We start from the raw sequence: 20,036 nt of genomic DNA on the forward strand, positions 1-20,036 counted from the left end.
TTACCCGAGCTGCGGCACAGCCACCTGGGAAAGACTGTCTGAGTGCACCCTAGTCACCAAGCACATGAATGTGACTCCCAGCTCCAAAAAGTCACTTCCTTTCTACTGCAAAGTTGGGAACACCGGGATGGCAGTATTAGAATTAATGTGGCTCTACTAATCTCTGCCGGAAGGAACAACAGTGAAAATCATACTTGCAAAGGGATTATCTGCTCAGAGTTCAAATTTTTAAAAGAACAAAACATGGAGATCCTGATAAGATCTGCCAGCTGTTGCTCTTTCCTCAATTATTTCCCCGGCCACGGCGATTGAATCTTGGATGGATTTCTCTCTTGCTGTGTCATAAGAGGCTCCTCTCCCCACCCCCACCTGCTCCCTGCTGTTGCCTTCACCAATGCGCGCGTGTGTGTGTGTGTGTGTGTGTGTGTGTGTGTGTATTTGGTTTCTCTCTCTGTGTAAGAACACAGCCTGCCCGCCTTCTCCTGCTGTTGCTGCCGCTCTGCCTTGCTTCTTGCTGCTTCTTTCCTTTCTCTTTCCTGCTTAAGCTCCTTGCCTTCTGGTAAGTATGACAAACACTCCCCCAAACCCTGTGAGATGTAGGGTGTGGTTTGTGGTGCTCGAAACTTGCAACTTTGAGACTGCCAGTGAACTGTTGAAGAACTTTCCATTGCTGAATTTGTAATTAAAATGTGTCGCTCGGGAAGGGATGTGTGAGAGTCCACTGGGACTGCCAGGGCAAGGGAAATGTACTTTCTCCGAGGAGGGGAGGAAAACACAATAGAGCTCACACCAGATAAAAGTCAGAAATAACTGCTTGCCATAAAAATAATTTCTATAAAAGGATTCATTTAAATGCAGCAAAGCTTTTTTTCTTTTTACTTGTTGATTTGTATTGTGTCTACTTTTAGAAACTGAGTTGCCCTGTGGTTTATGTTAATTGAGTTACTCTGCCTTAAAGTCCATTTGGAAAAGGAGTTTAAAGAATATCTGTGAAACAGACCTCAATGATAGTGACATCTGAAGAATGAAGAATAAATGAAATACAAATAAAACATGTGCATGTTGACTAACCACACTAAAAACTTCTACAGAAACTCAGTTTAAATTCACTGTTGGAGATTGGTTTCATTTAGGTTTGATTTTATTCTGAGATGGACTTCCCAACACTTTAAACCCCACATATGGGCTTAAATCAGTAAATACGTACTGTTTTCTACTTGATTTAAAAAGTATTCTCTTGAATGTTCAACGATGATGTGCTAAATGCCATGACTCATTTTAGAATAGCTTAAAATAACTTCTGGCTGGACAGCAGGTGCCATGTGTCTGAGTTCAGAGGAAGCATCAGTTATATATAGATGAGTGTGCCGTACAAGCACAGAGCAGGATCAAGAAATTCCGATGATGAAGACAATGAAGCTGCTGCATACATAATCTGATAAGCAAATGGTCAATTAAAATTGGTGAAAGGAAAAAAGCACTTCCCTCTAACTTCAAGATCACTTGGTGACAGCCACAAATGGGTGGCAATGTCTACATGGCGAATTTTCCATTCTTATTAGTGTCTAAACATTGGAGATCTACAGCACTGAGATTAATGGCAGAAAATTATGCAGTTGGTACAGCAAGTGTGTTTTTCACATGGCCATTATGAACAAAACCTGTAAATGATGAAGTGAAGATTTTGCCATTTTTTTTATGGTGCTAAGTAGCACTGTCACCATTAACTATCATTTGCCAATAAAATGTACCAGAACTTAATGGACTAACCCAAATTGATTGTAAATCTAGAAATTACAATAGGCAGAAACATTCGACTCAGCTTTGTCCCTTACTCCCGATTTCTTGTGCTATATTTCAGTTATTTAAATTGTTCTTTCTCTCCCCATTTACTTGGGATTTCTCAAAAATTACTATGTTTTCCTAGAGTTAATTGACTTGAAAGAGAAAGTGGTTATTTGCTTTTTTCTAAAAGAAACCCAGTCTTTATATAGAAATTTAAGAAGTTACTATCACAAACATCACTTTATGTCCACACTGGTTGGGTTTTCTTCACACTTTTCTTCACTGTCTTATTGCAAAAAGAATGCTAAGAATGAGTCTCAGAAAAAAAGTCTTTTGCTGACTGACAGTTAATAATTTGTTTCTCATCTTGGAAAAACAAAATAGTAGACATGCACGAAATATTTCCTTAATCATTAGAATAATTCATTTATATCCAAATATCTACTAACCAACTCTTGACTTATGGGTCTACATAAAGTTTAGAGAATTATTATTATGAATAATCTTAGTAAGTTCATTGGTTATTTTAGTAAATATTTTAGCTTTGAAATAAAATTAATACCATTAACAATTAAACATTTGCAATGTGTATACTTGTATGGCTCCAATGCCTATGAATCTATGCACAATCATATAAAAATGGTAACATATGGCTCTTCCAAGTAAAATGACAAACATGGTTGTGAAAAGCAACATCATTGATTATTTTGCTAATATTCATAATAAGGGATCCTACTAAAAACCAAAACCAATAATATTACAGTAGTATGACTCAGTTTGGAAATATGACTTCCCACTGTTTCTGCCTTACTAATTGTAATAGCAATGATTTGTGAAAGGACATTCAGTCTATCTTAGAAACTATAACTAGTTGGTATCATTTGGGGTATACCTTACCATCAATTTGCTCATGTAACTTGGTTAACTACAGAAAATCTAACTATGCTTACCACTAGATACCACTCATAGTATGGAGATTAATCACACTGAACAGCTATCAGCAGAAGCACAGTCAGTACCACCAGAGGACAGCTCATCATCATCCAGGCAGAATGGCCTCCAAACGCAAGAAGATTCGGATTCTGCAACCCCACTCCAAGTCCCAGCACAAGAGGCAAGTGTGCACCCTGAAAACGGGGCTCATGACATCTCTGAAGAGTTAAATCAGCAACTGGAGGACATCATAAGCACCTATGGGTCTGCTGCCAGTACAGTTGGGAAAGAGGGTCCTCTGGAGGCCACAGAGCACCCTGAGAATGCAGAAGCACCCAACAGTGATGACGGGGACTGCGAAGACAATGCCCAAGATGCTGAAAGAGAACTTGTTGCTTCTGGAGAGCCATCCACAGTTAAAGAGCCAATCAGCCACAAAGAACAAAAACTGGAGAAGAAAATACTAAAAGGATTAGGTAAGTAGTTACATTCTAACATATGACCTTTTTTTTTCTTTTTATTGTCCAAACTCTACTAAAAGCCATATCTAATATTTGAATACTCTTATTATCTCCCTCAGGGTTGTCCCAGAGTCTCTCTTTCCTTGTTCCCAGCAACAGCTTAAGTAAAGTTTTCAACATGTTACCCACCTTCTGTCTGCCCCAGTTGTTTCCCATTGCCTCAAGATAAAGACTACTATTCTTACTGTGTTCTTCAAGGAACTAATGGTCTAATTCTACCCAGTCCCAGCTTTATCTAACACCATTCTACCTCTTAACATCCCCTTCCAAAGCACTGTCCTATTACCACAAACACCAATACTACTCCACAGCTGGTCACAGCTGTGATCTTATTTTTTCAGTCCCTTAAACATGCCATGCTCCACACCCCATAAAGTCAGTACTAGTTTCTTCAAAATCTCTACCCATTTCAAAATGTCAGTCCCAAATCATCCTTGGGGTACTTGATTCCTAGCCATCATTTAGCTTACAAATCAAACAGCATCACAGCCCCAAAGGAAGTCTTAATTTGTTTTCATTGTGATCTACATCTTCATAGCACTTAGCAGCGTTTGAAATAACACATTTATTTTGTGATTATTTGGACAATATGTCTTCCCACTAGATATTTTTATTGCAAGAACATGCACTGCGTATATATGAATGTTACTGGATGTCTCTTGCTTTGGACAGTTAGTGGCATATTTGAAATGTTTAATATTTATTGTTAGGATGAATGAACAAATGAATAAATCAGTGGGAAAGTAGTTTGAAACAAATCTAGGAAGCTTAAACATACTGTTAAAAGGAAAAGGGTACTCCTATAATGATTGCCAACTATATTAACTGTTCACTATAATATTTTTGAGTAAGCACATCTCATCAGATAAAATATCAATTATAGATTACCAACAGCCCATAAAATATTTATTTGTTCTATAATTACTTGATCAATAATACTTATTAATACTAGATATTTATTATGAATATTTATTAATATCTAATCCTTATGAGACATTGTGCTGGTAAACAAGATAATACACCACGACTTTAAGTGAGAGACACATAAACTAATTGTTATAAAGTACAGGCACAAAAACAAACATAAGACAAATTTTCAGAGTACATGGGGAACTGGTAACACCAAAAATATTTAGGAAAGAAGGAAAAGAATGTTTTTATAGCTATGAGTGAAGTATGTTACTACCCATAGGAAAGTCCTTCTAAAAATGTCACTGAAATACTCACTACAAATGCCACCTCCCATGTAATACTTCGCCTCACATGCCCGGGTAGAGTACACATCACCCTCTTTAGTTCTCTGTTAAATTTTGTGCAACAACCATTTGTTTATGGAACTGCCCACACACTAGCAGGAGACTATAATGGAAGCAGTGACCGCGTCTTGATTCTGGAAGATGGTGCAGTAATGCAAGTGCGCATGGAAACAATTCCTCCCTCATGAGCCCAGAGGCATGCTTGTACTCACAAGAGGCTGTCTCTGTGATGCCTAACGTCCACTGCCACATGCAATTAAACAGTCTAATAACACATTCGACCAACCCCCCGAAAAGATGAAAATAACCCGCATAACATATTTAAAATATTTTTAAATGACAAAATGCAAGGTCGAAATCATCGCAGTAGTTTTAAAACATTGGGAAACATTATGAAGTTGCTCTGTGTTGCAGGAATATTTTCTTTCTTCTCTACTGGAAACATCTCAGATGTGCCCTTTTGCATTAGACATTGCTAAGTTTTTTGCCAGACACTAAAACTGTTCATTCCAGAGGTGAACAATTTTAACCAGCAAAGGTATTTGGCTTTATTGCTGTAAAACTTTCACATATCCATTTGTACTGAGAGGAAAAAACAGAAAGCAGAGGTAAAGTTCAGAAATTTCAGTTTCTACTTTCTCTTCCTTAGGTTCTGCCATAACCCACATTAACATCAGAATTACTAAATAATCAGAATGATTATTTTAGAATAAGAAAAAATTTCAGTTCCCTAATTCTACCACTATTCACATGTTACCAAACTTCAGCTGCATGTGTCTGAACAGAATTAATGGCTGTGAATCAGGGCACCTTGAAGGCCCACTCTAGCTACATATGTGTAGACTGATACCCTTTCTGTACCATCCCACTCAACATCATTATTATAGTCTTCTAAACAGGATACTATTTCAAATATTATGAGTTAAAAGCAATACTTTTAGACCAAGATAAGCATGTTGCCACTATCTTAAACTTTATTTTCATTTTCAGCTAGTGGCCTTAGGAAATTTCTTAGCTACTGACCAGTTAAATGGCACTGCACTGTTTTGTAGATGAAAGGTTTTCAAATTTAGCTGTGCATTAGATTCAGAATTTGTCAAAAAATTCTGTTTTTCCGTGCACAGAGATTCAGAGCTGGCAGATCTAGTGCGTGGCCAATGCACTCCAAACAACCTTGACATATGACACAGACTGACTGGGGAAGGAATGGTGCTGGGGCTTCAGAAAGTGCTTCCTCCACCCCCATGGAGAAAAGAAAAAATTGTAGCCATCTTTTAGAACCTGTTCGGAACTTTTGTAGAATGTTAATAAGTCATTCAGCCTATACCTGAAGATATAGCCAGGCTTGATCAAAGATGAATCTTGACTGTTTTTATCAGGCACTAGTTGCTATATTATCTGTTCTCCCACAGTCAAACCACTAGCCACTGGGCCAGCTGGAGGAGCATTTTCAAGTCTAGTTAGCTGGTGGAGTTATCTTCCAATAGCATCTGAACTGAAAGAAGCTAAAAAACTTATTTTGCTTAAACAGCACCTTGACATATCTTAGTAACATCTAAAGCAATCCCTTTGCTTCTCCACCCTCATCCTACAGACTCCTGAGTTCATCATTAGCCACTCCTTTGACAAACTTATGTGAGTTACACAACCACATAGCAATAAGCACAACAAAATAAATTAAATGATAAAATATCATATACCTTCTGATATTTAGTTGCAACTGACTGAATAGGAAATTACAGGTTTGAAGCCCAAGTCTAGGAGAAAAACAAAACTGATCCACATTCTGAGCTCACAATCTATGTAACAAACCTCTAATTTTACAGACATGGAAATTAAAGCCCAGGGAGTGTGAGAGCCTGCCAAAATAAGCATGATGTGATTGCAAGATTACGCATGAAGAAAGCTAAGGCAAACCCGATATTACTAACATTACGGAACAGAGGTTTGCAGACCTTAGTGACTTATTGATTGAGGAGTATTAACAATAGCTCAGCTCTCGGATGTTTGTCTTTCCAGTGACAGGTGAGTTTTAGCTCTGTCTTCCCAAATACCCTTAAGTAGGGCATTGGTAGTCTAAAATGACTTCACACACCCACTTACTCTCAGTCTTCTTTGGAACATTCACTTTCCCAGATGGCTTGTTCGCCCATTTTCATTTGATTTCTAGTTACTCTGAGAGGGTGATAATCTGTTGCTTTGACAAAAGGTGCTAAATTTTCTACAGAACTTGGTAGGACATCATAAGATTTCAATAGAAGCAAGAAGCAAGAGATGCTCAGAGGTTCATGATTCACCAAGAAGCTAGATCTTATGCCACCTTTTGAACAGAGAAGAGAATTTGAAGGAGAAATGGAAGGGTAAAGGAAAATGTCTTGGGCAAAATGATTGGTACTCTCTTCTGACCAAGGCAGGTAAATGGTAAGCAAAGTTTTTACTGCTCTCCCTCATATTTTTCTCCTTTATTATTGCTAATTTGTTAAACCCATCATTGGTTGATTTAACAAGAAGTCCAGGTCCACTCCAAAACTGAGAGGGTGAAGTTCCAAGTACAAACACAAATAGGTCATTAGAATACAAAAGCTAAAATGCCAGCCAGCTGGGGAAACAATGGGACAACAAACACAGGCAGGGTAGCTGTTTCAAAACTACAGAGACATTAGAATCAAGCGAAACCAACAAAGGCCATGACCATGAGAGATGACAGCGAGGCGTAAGACATTCTTCATAAACTAAAAAATGGCTAACCCATCCCAAATGAGAAATATACCATTCAAACAATGTTGTTACATATATTGGGGTAAAAATGACTAAAGCTATTTCAGCTATGAAATCACCAAATCTTAAAAGACTGGACTGAACTCAGAATCCATTTAGTCAAGTCACTAATTTTGTAGACAAGGAAACTCAGGTCAAAGAAGAGTTTGTAAAAGAATATTACTCAGGGCCCAGCGGCGTGGCCTAGTGGCTAAAGTCCTCGCCTTGAACGCCCCGGGATCCCATATGGGCGCCGGTTCTAATCCCAACAGCTCCACTTCCCATCCAGCTCCCTGCTTGTGGCCTGGGAAAGCAGTTGAGGATGGCCCAAGGGTTTGGGACCCTGCACCCATGTGGGAGACCCGGAAGAGGTTCCTGGTTCCCGGCTTCAGATTGGCGCGCATCGGCCCGTTGCGGCTCACTTCGGGAGTGAAACATCGGATGGAGGATCTTCCTCTCTGTCTCTCCTCCTCTCTGTATATCCGGCTTTCCAATAATAATAAATCTTTAAAAAAAAAAAAGAGTATTACTCAGCTAGTCAATGGCAATTAGTTCTAGAAACCTAGTTCTGCTCTCCTTAATCCAGTGTGGAGTCAACTACATGACTTTTTGCAGCCTCCAATTACATGAATGTTATTTTCCTTAGAAGACAGCTATGGATACTCAGTAGTTACCTTCTCACAATCACTGTCTTTAAGTTACATTACAAAAGTGAAGTGAAATTAACACTGAAATATGAATCTAGACCTAATGTTAGAAAGGGGACATTCACAGTCTTTTCCTGCTTTAAGCATCTGTCACAGCTCATGGAAAGCTGGAATGAAGTAGAGAGGCATAAAAGCGTGTATTTAAGAAACAATTTTAGTCCCAAAGATCTAAAAAAATAATCTTAGGGAGAAAAAGCATAGTTTTGGACCTATAAAATCTGCATAAATTGCCACCCCAGACTTAGAAAACACAATCATCTCTATGTTAAAAGTTTAATAAAAATCCTAGTCCACATTTCTACAGCTGGTTTAGTTGTGTTAATCTGAGATTTTGAATTTCCTTGGTATAAAAATAACTTACTGATACTCCAATACAGCTACTGCAGTGAAACAGTCATATGCGACATTGCTGTTTTTTTTTAATTTATGACATCGTTGTTCTTACTGCAGAGTTGGTTTGACATTTGTGTAGCTTCCTTTCAAACTGAGCATTTTTCAGTGTGGTGACCACATACCTACCTCATGCCTTCCCTGGATTTTAATGGGGGAAGAAATGATACTTGCTTTGGAGTGACACACTGGGGAGAAGGCAAGTGATTCCCTCCTGATAAAATGTCCCTGGATGAAGTTCAGTAGTTCCTCTTGTGTCTGACTGTCACCAAATGACCCCATTTCCATGGAGATGTAATCACAGCCATTCTTAGAGGATGAGCAAGTCTCTATCATCCTCCCCTGTGATTATCCCACATAGTTTCCTAGACTAAGAAAAACCAATCAAAGTTTAAAATCTTAAAACTCCAATGCCAAGTATTTGTGAATTCTGCAAACGCCTGCCTCTAATTTCTCACATTTTTTGTTGAAGGTAGAAGTGATTCTTTGAAGATGTATTGATGTATCTGGATGTTAAGCTTCCATATTAATTTACAAAATATTAGAGCAGAAAGAGATCTCAGAAAGTATGGTTTTAAAAACAAAACCCTCCTCTCATGGTTACAGAAAACAAAGGAGAGAATACACTTAAGTGGGAAGGAAGAAAGAACTGCTAGACTCACTCATCTGTTCATGTCATGTTTTATTTTAATGCTGAGCAGTACGCCAGCATTAAATGTCCTAGGAGAGAGCAAGATGTCACTTTCCTCTAGCTGATCACACACTTGTTTTCAGGTAAGCATCCATTTGATTCACATGACACCAGTTTGTGCCAGGTGGCACTTCTTTATTCTACTAGTATGGACATTCACTGAGCATGTGCTATGGACTAAAAACTCTCGCTAAGTCCTGGACCAAAACCAAACCATATTTGTACTCAGTCTCTTGCCTTGCCTCTAAGAGTTGTCACTCTTAAGTCACGATAATGGTCTTCATGTGGCCACTTTCCCTGCACTAAAGACAGGGGAGAAGGGACAATCGGACAAACCTAACTCCAACCTGTTGCTGAAGGAATAACTTTCAGCACATGGCTGGTAGGAGTAAGGTGGTATTGCTTACCAATGGCTCAGGACAGCAATTTATTCCACAGGCCACAGCCTCTGTGAGCATTTAGGGATAGCACTTCCTTTTTCCTCTTTCTGGCTCTCTGCAAAAAAAAACCAAATCACTTCAAAACTGATATCTGAGGTTCCAATCAGTTAGTGGCTTGGGAAAGGTGAGTAAGTAACTAACCAGTGGTCAAATCTGAGATTCAAGCTCATAACACCTAACTGCAAGTTCAACACTTTTTAAAATGCATTTTTTATTCTTTTTCTAAGGCAAAGAAGCCAACCTGCTAATGCAACATCTGAACAAGTTGCAAACAGCTGAAGAAAAGCTTGAGTTTTTATTCAAGAAGTATGCTGAACTGGTAAGATCTTGGATTAGCCCTTTTTGCCACAAAGACCCAGGATCTGGCTAGAGTTGAGGAAAGGAGACTGGTAGTCTTCCATATACATCACTGTGGACCATGGTTGGTTACCTTAAACAAGCCAAAACTAGAATTCATAAAAAGAGAATGTCTTCAAGAAAAACAAAATCTTATAAGTATCAGCAAAAGGAAGAAATAGGGTTTCTTATGCCTATTTCATCTTCAACTATGTGTAGAGTTTTGGGGATGGCAGAGAAAAGTACGAAACAATGAAAAACCATGGATTTTTTTTAGGTCTTTTCAGCTTTGCAATGAAGCAGAAATATGTTCACATCCATCTTAAAACCTTCCTTCAGTTCTTGTGCCCAGGTTTTTTAATGGTTCCTAGCGAAGAAGGTAGAGGAATGAAGCAGTGCCACCCCTCAGGTCATGGCCCTTCCTCCTCGAGTCCAGCTCTTTTCTGTTTTAATCATCTTCTATCTACATTTTTCTCTCCCTTCCCTACGATGGCAAAGTATTCAAAGTGGATTGTGTTGTGCCGGACTCTAGGTTCTCTCTATCACCTTCCTACTTTAGATCCACAGAAATCAAGAAAAGTTATTCTCAGCCATCACAGTACTTGAAGGGGGGTTCCACATTCGCGTCTCCCATCCCCCATCATTCATCCTCCATCCCCCCACTCAAGGCACTCTATAATTGACCCCTAGGAGAAAAAGGAAAGCATTTAGTGAGGGCTGGGTCTCACTAAGTTTCAATTTACTCTCAAAAGCACCTGCTCATGGGAAGACGAAGTGAAAACAGCAGCCCCATCATGCAGCCTCGCAACTGAGATGTGACATCCTCTCTAACAAAGATAGGCAGTGTGCCTCTTGTTTCTGCTTTTTTCTTTAGAAACTTTTCAGCAAAAGGCATTTAACCTCATGCTTAATATGCCAGTTTAGACACCAGCATCCCACTGTTAGAGTGACTGAACCCATCCCTAGCTCCGGCTCCCCAATTCAGCTTCCCACTAAGGCAACTTCAGGAGGCAGCAGCGATGTCTTCCTTGAGTTCCTGCTGCTTGCATGGCAGGCAAGGAATGATTTTAATCTCCAGCTTTGGTCTGGCCCAGCTCTGGCTGCTGCAGGGGTACGGGTAGTGATCAGGTAGCAGCTTGCTCACTCTCCCTTCTCACCTCCCACCCCCAAGAAATTAGGAAGTAAATATATCTACTGAATTTCCAATTATTTCCTTTGGCCTAGCAGTGGCATAAAAATTACATTTAACCTCATACACAACCAAAGAACTCCTCTAGACAGTGGGTTAAACTGTGCCACCCCCACCACCACCACAGTAGTTTACATTATGGCTAAAGAATCTTAAACCACAGCTCCAAGTATTTGCACCCAATTTTCCTGACATTTTTAAAGAGGGCCTCTACAACTGAATGGGTTTCCAGCCCATAAACCCTTCATCCCTACTAATGGAGTAAAACTTTGTAAGTGACATGTCTTCTTTGTTTCTCACTCTGACTTAGGTTCTATAATTCCTTTTTGTTCTTTCTTGCCTTTTACCTTGATATCCTGTCATACTGAATGGTCATGCAATTGACACAAGCAAATTCTGAAGCCAAGAGTGACTGGCAGATTGCTTAACACTGCCAGCAATACTTTTTATTCACATAAAACACACCATAATGATATAAGAATGCTGAATGCACAGAACAAACAAAAATATCTACCACCAGCATTGTTTTATGGGTTCACATTCCTAGTTCTGCTTCGCATAGAGAAATCTGTTTTATTACAGTCACCATCAGAGGATATATGCATATATGTATATTTATAGATAAGCAGATATCTAGTTTTCTTGTTGCAAAAGATAGGCACTTTCCTATGTGATTTATATCTTCCTGAATATATTTTGTAAAACTTGGGCCATTTTCCATTAAGTGCCTCTATCTACTGATTTACTAATTTGAGAACATTCTGTCATTGTTTTGCTTTATGAAATATTGCCACAATGTATATATCACATGTCAGAATTATTTTTTCTTTATGATTTTTTTTCTTGAAATCATTTATTTAAAATTTGTTTTGAATTTTGAATTATGTGGTACAATTTCATATAGGCTGGGATTCCTCCCCAAACTCCCACCCCCAGCAGATTTTGCCCATTTTACTACAATGTGTAGTCCTTCATAAGGAATCATAATTCTATCAGTCTCTTATTTAAGTGTACCCCAACATTGTTGGTACAAAGTCAGATAGTCCAGCATCTCATTGTCTACACATGTCCAACAGTTTCATTGGGAATCCATCTTTCATCTGAAAGCAGGGATGCATGTTCCATTATTGCCCCACATCTGTAGATGATAGACCCAAGTACTCCATCACTATACATTTCCATAATTGAGAAGCCGTGAAACAAGGTCAACAACTGGTATGAGTTAGAACATCCACACCAACAACAACAACAACAACATCAACAACAAATTACAGCACCATGTGTGGGGAGCTGGGTGCTAAAGCCACTCCTGGGACTGGGAGGGGCCGTTGCAAGATGATGGCTGGCCCAGGGCCAAGAGGCGGAGCTGGTCTCACCAGCAGGTAAACAGGAAGTCACAGAGATAGGCTAATACCCCCGCTGCAATTGCTGGCCTATCAGATAGCGCCAAGTGGACCCACGGGGAGAAGTGATTGGTGGAGAACTATATAAAAGTAGCCAGTAAAAGCTAGGCAAGGACGACAGGGGACAGACGGACAGACGGAACAGACGACAGGACGAAGAAAGACTAAGAGGCCACGTGGAGACAGACTGGGGGGGCGACGAGGAGAAAGACTGGGGAATGAAGCAGAGAGTACGGGAACAAATGTGGGAAGAAGGGTGGTGGAAAACGGAAGGAAGGGTGGCAGAAGAAGCGGGTAGGAAAGCTTAGACCAATGGGTACAGGTGCAGCGGAGAGAAGGTTTTAAACGCAGCTACTTTTGGCAGTGAGAGGTCCAGTTGCTGGCTTCTTCCAGACCCTCAAGAGTTTGCCACATCGTTTTAGTGTTGCTGCTGCTGGGGGCGGTGACAACCATGAAAAAAATGCACCACTGAGTAACCAACACATGAGTGACAAAAAGGAAACACAAAAGTCTCTTGGGAAAAATGATGCCACCATGTAATCCATGAGCCAATGATGAAATCAACAAGAGAAATGAAATTATTTGGAATAAACAAAACTGAAATAAAAAACATCAAAACACATGGGATACAGCCAAAAAAGCAAGCAAACAAACAAAAAACAGTATGGATCCGATTTTAAGAAAAAGATCCATATGTAAGGTTACTAAATCAAATAGGTGGGTGCTTTAGTTTTTAAGCATTATGGCCATATTGTTTTACAAAGGAATTGCAGAAATAAAATACACAAAGCAAATATGTATACATATATATAACTATATATATACTTATATATATTTATATACTTATATATGTATATATAAATACATCAAAAGTATATATATATACTTATATATATACCATATATACTTACATATATACTTATATATATAATTATATATATATATATATATATATATTTCAATTTGTTCAGCATTGGCTATTAACAATTCAATACCATACAATAAATTGGGTGGCAAAAGCAATATTTCCCTCCACTGTCTGGATCCCACTCTAATCTTTCCATTTTCTTCTATCCAACTTTGCTCTTTTTGGTGTTTTCCACATCAGTTTTAGTTTGATTCTTCAACTGGCCTCAGACCAATGCCATTCATGCTCCATTTTGGCTGGGCTAAGCAACATTCTGGGATAGCACAGGAGGCCAGCAGGACACAGTGGAGAAGGACCCTTTCTCTAGTACGCTTAAGGTTCCCTCCCTGAAACAGGATTACTTGAGCCTAATCTCAGAGGACTTCTCAGACCTACTCACTCTCTAGCCAAACAGTGATCCCAGAAGTGTTATTCTTCCAGAATTCCTATCAATTCAATCCTTACTATAATTCTGACAATTCTATCATCTCTTGTAACAAACTTTAAGAACTAAAAGATCATTGAAAAAAGTCAACAGGAAAAGAGAAGCATGCCCCAAACTACTACATTTCCTTCTTAGAAAGGAAAAATGATGGGGAATTTCCATTTTTCACTTAAAACCCAAAGTCTTTTTCCTTGCTCACTGGCTTGGATCTGAGAATATGAAATGCCTGAAATGTTAAGTGTTAATATGGACTAAGTCATCGAATTCAAAGCTGTGAATCAAACTGCCACTCCAGCTCGTTAATCCTTATACAGTAGAATCCTGTAATATTATCTGCCATTGTATTCATTAATAAATGAGTTCAAGTTCATCAGTAAATAAGGCTACTTCATGGCCTGAGAGAGATTATTTTTGAAAATGTCCTCCAATTTTATCACTAAAACTATTGTAATTTAATACTTTCAGTTACTTTTACCTTTTTAACCTGTGGGTAAAAGGGGAGAGGGAACAAAAGACATGTAGATAAAAATCCTGTCAGAGCCACATAAAAGAACTTTGCCTAAGTACATTGTTAAACCATTAAGTCAAATTCTCAAAGACTTTTCTCTCCTTTTTTATGTATGAGGGTATGAATTTATGTGAAACACAAACAAACACATACATGTAGAAAGCAAGAAAGAGAGAGAGAGAGAGTGCTTCCATGCACTGGCTCACCGCCGAACACCTACACAGTGACTAGGGTTGCATCAAAGCCAGAAGCTTAGACCTCAGTGCAGTTCTCCTGCTACAGGCTGGAGAGCTCCAACTATTTGGGCCATCACCGCTGCCTTCCAGGGTACACAGCATCAGGAAGCTGGAACTGGGAGCAGAACTGGGACTTCGAACCCAGACTCCCTAATACGGAATATGTGTATCGTAACTGCTAAGACAAATGCCTGACCCACAAAAGCCAGTTTCACTGAAGTTAATTCAGTTGTAATTTGTTTTCATTAAAAAGCTCCATGCATTGATATGCATTCATGTCCTTGAGCAAAATTAAAACACAGCGAGATAAACTTGGCCAAGTTTTAAGTTTGCATGATTTTGGACTAAACTGACATGAAGTACTCCATGATCTGGCAGAAACCACCTCTCTTCCAGCTTAGAAAAAATACATATATGGGGAATCCCCTTTCTGGCACTCAGAATCACCTGCGCTAGCTAGTTCTCAACAGGACAATAGACCTGACTCTAGAGATACTGGTGGATGTGACAATTGGGTAGTACTGTTGACATATTGTGGGTAGGGGTCAGGAATGGTGCTAAATGGCCTACAATGTGTAGGACAGCCCCCCAACAACAACAACAACAACAACATCCAGTCCAACGGGTTGGTGAGTTGAAAACAAATTGAACACAGTTGAAAAGACTTTATATGTAGTTCATTCTTCAAAAGAAAAAACTGAAACCACAATTGTAATACTTTGATCTATCTATTTATCTGTTTATCTCAAGAAATGACAAGTCATTTAAAACCCAACTATAGCAGAAGTTTCACCTCTAGTGAGTAACTATGGGATGAAATAGAACCACATCTATAAATGGAAGTTTTGCATAAGACATGTACTATGAATGCTACTGATTTTCTTTTCTTTTTTTTTTTTAAAGATTTATTTTATTTTTATTACAAAGTCAGATATACTGAGAGGAGGAGAGATAGAGAGGAAGTGGAGCTGCCGGGATTAGAACCAGCGGCCATATGGGATCAAGGCGAGGACCTTAGCCACTAGACCACACTGCCAAGCCCATGCTACTGATTTTCAAAAAAATGTTAATTTCAATGAATACTTTTAGTAATATGGGGCATATTTTTCTCCAATGCTAATTCCCCACTAATAAGTTGAATATTCACCTGAGTATAATGGTAGGATACTGCACATTCATAATCTTAGCTTAAATTTGAGAAACATTTATGGTGGTTGTTTCAGTGTGGCACAAGGGAGGAAAGGAGTAAAGCACGAACAAAGAGAGTGCAACAATCTTGCCTATCTAGCCTAGAAAAGACTAGCATTTAGGAAAACAGAAAACTATGGAAAGATCATGGCTCAGGTGGCATATGTGTTCATTTTCATCAGGCTCTGTGAGGCATTGGGAACATTCAGGGGCTGCCCAGGGCTTTGTCTTTCCATTAATCAACAATTAATTGTCAGGAACAGCACCTGTCTGAGTTAGGCACCATTTGAGCACTTAGGGAGCTGAGACCAGCAAGGGAAATGGCTCTGTCACCCACTGATGTCTGGTCTGAGAGCAGGGCTCCCAGAATTTGCTAATCTTTTCTGGTAGCTTCTGCAAGTTGATACTCATCCCACCCCTACCAGTTCTAGCTGTTATCAGATTTAGCAAATACAAAATGCAGCATGCTCAGTTAGATTTATATTTCACGCAAAACATTTTTTGGGGGGTAAAATTGCCTCCCTAATGATATTTAGAATACACTTGCACCAAAAAAGTTATTATTTATTTATCTAATGTTAAAATGCAACTAAGTGTCATGCACTTGGTCCGGCAAATCTGTCTCAAGACATTAGCATCCTAAAAAGAAAGAGACATTGGTGAGTGATCTTATTTATTTTTTTATTTTTCATGTTACAGTTCCATAGGCTAAGGGTCCTATTTTACATACCCTCTCTGACTTTAGTTCTGGCTGCCAAAGGAGTGTGGGAAGAAGATACCAGAGCTCATCGGGATTGATTCACCATAGCCTCAGGGAATGTAGGGTGGGAAGAGAGCAGGGAAAGTGACAGGTATTTGCCATTCATGCTGCTGAGTTGAAGAGTACCTATTTCTGATGCTCCTGTGAAAATCTGCCAATGCTTAAGAAACTGAGAGGTATTTTTTTTCTTCTTTTCCACATGCAAATAATCATCATTTAAAGCCTAAAATTATATAAAGGATTCAGCTTCTGTTTACTACACAGAGGACATCAGTTGCTTGGCCGCTCTGATTTTTCACATCAGTGCTACATGCTTGCTTTGAGAAAGAATTACGAAAACTGGATGCAATCCAAGAAGTCACTGTGTAGCGCATGGCTTCCAACCATGGAAGGCAGTGTCATTAACTCTGGCAGTTTACAAATTCTGTGACATGCCTTTATTATATTGGCTGCATAGATATTGAAATATATTTTCCTGAGATAGCCTCAATAAAAATATTTCTTAAAAAGATAAGAGATTAATAATAATACTGATGATGAAAAGCCTAGAGATGTTGTTTCAAAAACTGTTTTGTAAGTAGTGTGAAGGTGACGCCTGTAATGTTCACTGCTTCCAGAGAAGTAGATAATAGTAAAACGCTGTCCAAAACAACCACAGGGCAATCTTCAGGTTTTGCTCTTTTTTAATTCAAAACCTAAGACATCCCTACCATTTTCTTCCCCATTTGCACCTTTGTTTCTAGCTGGATGAACATCGCACTGAACAAAAGAAGTTAAAGCTCCTGCAAAAGAAACAGGCTCAAATCCAGAAAGAAAAGGACCAGTTACAGAGTGAGCACAGCAAAGCTATCCTTGCTCGAAGCAAACTAGAGAGCCTGTGCCGGGAGCTGCAGAGACACAACAAGACGCTGAAGGTACGTGTCACCTGGGTTCAGCATTAGCACTTTTCTTGCAGAAAATACTGAGATACAGCGGTCAAAATCAATTGTCCAAGACCTGCTACTTGTGGGAAGAATGTGAGTTGTAGAATCAGGGTCTCGGATTCACATGCTACCCTGCCACTTACTTGCTAGTGACCTTCAATCAGTTATTTGGCTTCCTGGAGCTAGTTTCCTCATTCATAAAGTAGGAATTGTATCAGCTTCATTATGTTAAGTGTTACTTTGACCTTTTAATAATTATGTTTTTAAAAGATATGTCATGATTCTACCCTTCATAAAATATTTGTAAAAATTCAGTGCTTTTATATTACGATGCATTCTGCATGAAAATGAGATAATAGACACAAAACTAATTGACATGATAAAGTAAGACTGAGAGCCAAAATGTCAATGGTCATCTGGAAAAAAAAAACCTACTGAAAAACACTGAGGTGCTTCAGACTTAATTATTTAATGTAAAAATAATAGACTGATCACTTCGTTCAGTCTGCATGGGTTTCATTAATTATAGGACAGGCCCCTGGCACAGTGGCTGATTTGATTACACATAGACACTAGCTCCATCTGACAAGACAAGAAGCAGGGATAATACTGCATGGTGAAGCACTCGGCCTTCCATTCTTCCATGTATGCCTTCCCAGCTACACTTACTAACTTGGCTAAGAGACTATTGTTCATGAGCAACAGGGATTATCACTCTAGATCTCCAAATTGAGTTTTCATTGTCATGGTTTGAAGGGAAAGAAATTCACTTGAAGTTGCTGATTTTTTGTGTTAAATATCATCACACATTTTATGCCATGGGCCGAGCAGTTAAGATACCGCTTGGGATGCATGCATTCCACACCAGATTCTCTGGGTTTGAGTCCCAGCTCCGTTTCTGATCCCACAGTCCTGCCAACTCGCACCCTAAGAGGCAGGCAGCGATAGCACAAATACATGGGTTGCTGCTACTCACGTGTGGGACTTGGATTTACTTTCTGGATCCCATTTAAGTAATGGCCCAGCCACAGCCATTGATATCACTTCAGGAGTGAACTAGTGGAGGAGACTTCTGTCTGTTGACGTTTAAATTTAAAAGATTAAAGAATATTTATCATTCTACAAATCTATCTTTTATTCACACACCATATTCAACTCTCACAAAATATTTAAGAAGATAGAAAAAATACTATTTGCATTGGCAGTTTCCTTTCCAACTAAAAATTTTGGCAGCAATATCCTGTCAGGTAGTTATTATTTTATAAAATATTTATTTATCTTTATTGGAAAGGCAGATTTACAGAAAGAGGGAGAGACGGAGGGAACTATCTTCCAATTTTTGGTTCACTCCAAAATTGGCTTCAACAGGTGGGGCTGAGCCAATCAAAAGCCAGAAGCGGGGAGCTTTCTCCAGTCTCCTAATGTGAGTCAAGATTCCCAAGGCCTTGGGAAATCTTCTGTTGCTTTCCCAAGGCCACAAGCAGGGATCTGGATGGGATGTGGAGCAGCTGGGACATGAACTGGTGCCCACATGGGATTTTGCAACTTGCAAGAGCAGGATTACCCAGCTGAGCCATCACTCCATGCCTTGTGAAGTAGCTATTATTACACATACTTCAAAGGAGATACTTCAGGGGAAAAAAAGGAATTAAAAGCATTGTTGAGTTTGTACACTGAGTTAGGAAGAAAAATGGAATATTCAAATCCTTTTTGATATTTGGGAAATGGAAGGCCAGTGTTAATGAACAGTAACTCTCAAGTGACAAGTTCAAGGAGAAAGGGACCTGCCACCTTCTCACAGTTGCATTAAGAACCACCAGAAACTTGCAGACGGGGGCACCACTGTCAATTCAAGACCCATATTCAAGTAATTCTTTGTGTTAGTATAAACTTTGCGATTTTTAGTAATGTTTATAGAGAGGGTATCAAAATAAAATTAGGATGAAAACTGAGGCAGTGACTTTCCAAGCAAGGAATGATGCAAAATGATCTCTGAGTAGCATTCAAAGACAGGACGATAGAAATGGCGAGATCCTGTAGGGGTACCTAACAGACAATGACATGAAGTGCCATCAGTATGCCAGTAGTCCAGTGCTAAGTGCTTTCCAAGTTATTTCAGTTAATCTCTTCAATAACCCTAGCAGGGCTGATACTCCCACTTTATTGCAGCAAATACTGAGATTTAGCAATAGAGATCAACTGTCCAAGATCATGCATATTTTAAATATCAAAATCAGGATTCAAATTCAAAACATTTTCCAATTTCCCTGTTGAATTTGTCTTTGATCCATGAATTATTTAAAGTATTGTTTAATTTTTATGGCCTATCTTGATAATAATACTGTTTACTTGCAAATAAATTTGCTCAGATGTTGCGTGTAAAGTCCCATAAATAACAACTACCTTTAGATCATTAATATCTCTCCTGAATTTCATCAACTGGTGAGGATCTGTGTCTCAAACACCCTATCTGCAGATTTGTCCACTTTTAATTATATCCATTTATGCTTCACGTATTTTCAAGCATTGATATAATTTTGCTCATACATTTACTAGTTATATTTCCTTGATGAATGAACAATTTCATCATCCCAAAATACTTGACATGAACAATTTTCTGTGATGTTAACAAGATCCAATACAAATCCATTCCAATTTTCT

General features: G+C 38.9%; 1 protein-coding gene across 1 annotated transcript in view; it reads left to right on the forward strand.

Moving 5' to 3' along the window:
- Positions 1 to 414: 414 nt before the first annotated feature.
- Positions 415 to 20,036, forward strand: part of TXLNB (taxilin beta) — a 44,281-nt gene continuing 24,659 nt past the window's right edge. The window contains exons 1-4 of the mRNA XM_058669008.1: positions 415 to 559; positions 2,742 to 3,194; positions 9,708 to 9,799; positions 17,196 to 17,366. Of these exons, the coding sequence (XP_058524991.1) occupies positions 2,756 to 3,194; positions 9,708 to 9,799; positions 17,196 to 17,366 (702 nt within the window). The 5' untranslated portion in view covers positions 415 to 559; positions 2,742 to 2,755. The remainder of the gene's footprint in view (positions 560 to 2,741; positions 3,195 to 9,707; positions 9,800 to 17,195; positions 17,367 to 20,036) is intronic.

This window comes from Ochotona princeps, chromosome 1 (assembly GCF_030435755.1).
Source record: "Ochotona princeps isolate mOchPri1 chromosome 1, mOchPri1.hap1, whole genome shotgun sequence".
NCBI classification, from domain to species: Eukaryota; Metazoa; Chordata; class Mammalia; order Lagomorpha; family Ochotonidae; genus Ochotona; species Ochotona princeps.